Here is a 1993-nt window from a genome sequence, read left to right on the forward strand (position 1 = left end):
GCAAATTTCAACTATTCCTTCAACCTCACAGAATGGAATTGCAAAAATAATGTTTTCAGTCAGGATTGCTGAACATGCCTAATGTATTTCATTGGTTAGATAGTCCTGCCCCAAACTCACGCAATTGGTTCCCAGCAAGCAATTTTGCGTTTAAAAGACGTCTATTAGTCGTCTAAACACAGCCCAGACGTCTAGGCTAAAACAAGGCTAAATTTGGGCTGTCAGTGAAAATGTAATAGACGTCTAACCATAGCCCAAGAATAGATCAGACATCAAATAGACAGCTAATGAATGACTACATATAAACATCTAATAGACAACAAAATAATGGCTAAAGGATTCTTTTTACTCAAATACAACAGGTTTACATTAGTGATGGAATAAGAGTGAAGTGGCAATCTGGAATCATTCTGCTGTGTCATTTTGTGTCTTATGTTCCTATTTAGGAGAGAAAATGGAGGCTAAAAGCAATAGTAAGTTCTGTTAAAAAATGTAATTTCCATCATACTTAATGCCATTAATATGCTATAAAAGATAATAGCTAATCATTTGTGTAAGTCCACATTTTCTCTTTTTCCAATACAGATGAGTTTCAGATAGTTTTCTCTGAAGCAACTCATTCAGATTCCACCATTCAGTGTCACCTGTCTCCTGGAATCAGTGCTGTCAATATGGAGATTAGATGGTTTAAGGAAACAGACTGTGTGTATTTCTATAAGAACAAACGGTTGATAAAGGGGGAGAGTTATGAAGGCATAAAGAGTCTATGCATTGATGAGCTGGAGAGAGGAATTGTGTCCTTACAGCTGAAGGATGTCAGAGAATCATATGCTGGTTATTACCTGTGTCAGGTCACCAGTGGAGACAGGACAGAGGAGATAACAGTAAGAAAATGTGAGTGTTTCATATACTGTAACTTCATTCTACACCGGTTCTAACCTCTACCTCTTGTCAGAATGAACTGAAATCCAGAGGATTGTTAAGTGTTTGATCAGACTCAGAGTGTAATCAGTAAACTGAGAAATGAGACCTATTGATCTAATTTAAACTCTTAGTTCTTAGAGTACCAAAGTAAACCACCCAATCATATCAGCCTTACAAAAATATGTGTATTGAGTGCTAAGTTTCGTTCCCACAATTTCCTGATTATTAGTATTTTCTCTGTTTCTCATTTTAACTGGTTAAACTATACATTTTTTCTTATTGCTCTACTGCTTTATTGTGATTTCGCTGTGATTCATACAGCATGTTTCCCAACAGCATTAAAGACCCATGAAGATCAGACTGAAATGCCTCAACAAACAGCCACACTATGGACTAAACAGGTAATAGAAAAATATAGTTTACTTTAAATACAGTGTGAATTTTTTCTAACATTTATGAAACAAATGTAAATAACTGAAGGTATATTTTGTTGGTCTCTCAGCTTTACCTGTCCAGCATCCTTCTGGCACTGTCTTTGAGGTTTCTTCCTTCAATTCTGCACAACTTTGACACCTGAATAACACATGCCAATGTCAGGCGGGTTTACCAACCTTAAACATTGATGCCCATTGACCTGCAGTTTTCCATCACTAACCTTTTAAAACTCTTTATTCCAGCAGTTTACGTTTTTCCCTATAGCGCCCCCCACAATCTGTCTCTGCCTCCAAAATTGTCTTGCTCAACTGTCTTCATAACAACACAGTGATAGCTGCTGTAACTAAAAAGTAGCCCAGTACACACATCAACCTCAAATGTACATGGAATAATAAATTCACCCCCTACCGTTTTATTACATTATGTTTTCTGTTTGTACTGTTTAGGTTTTAATGCTGCATTGCACATCTGAGCTATTTGCACTATTTGAATACTGCTGCAAACTTTTTATAATTGATAATTTTATATTGCCATTTTAAATCATTTGTATTCTTAAGCTTTACTATCAATATGAAACTTTCAAAATAAATCTTATTGTAAGTTACTTGTACAATGACAAAGATATTCTATTCAA

At 35.5% G+C, this 1993-nt stretch overlaps 1 protein-coding gene across 1 annotated transcript; it reads left to right on the forward strand.

The window, feature by feature from the left end:
- The first annotated feature begins 409 nt into the window (after positions 1–409).
- Positions 410–1501, forward strand: LOC107728817 (butyrophilin subfamily 1 member A1-like). Its single transcript, XM_016539092.1, has 4 exons — positions 410–473; positions 586–894; positions 1261–1325; positions 1427–1501. Exons 1-4 carry the CDS (start codon positions 455–457, stop codon positions 1499–1501), a joined length of 468 nt encoding a protein of 155 aa, XP_016394578.1. The 5' UTR covers positions 410–454.
- Positions 1502–1993: the final 492 nt, after the last annotated feature.

This window comes from Sinocyclocheilus rhinocerous, unplaced genomic scaffold (genome assembly GCF_001515625.1).
Source record: "Sinocyclocheilus rhinocerous isolate Xijiao unplaced genomic scaffold, SAMN03320098_v1.1 scaffold463, whole genome shotgun sequence".
Taxonomy (NCBI): Eukaryota; Metazoa; Chordata; class Actinopteri; order Cypriniformes; family Cyprinidae; genus Sinocyclocheilus; species Sinocyclocheilus rhinocerous.

Bases quoted from the DNA above. Each gene is read 5' to 3' on its own strand.
- LOC107728817 (XM_016539092.1), top strand. The intron at 895-1,260 runs GTGAGTGTTTCA...GTTTCCCAACAG, and splicing joins GGAGATAACAGTAAGAAAAT to CATTAAAGACCCATGAAGAT. The intron at 1,326-1,426 runs GTAATAGAAAAA...TTGGTCTCTCAG, and splicing joins CCACACTATGGACTAAACAG to CTTTACCTGTCCAGCATCCT.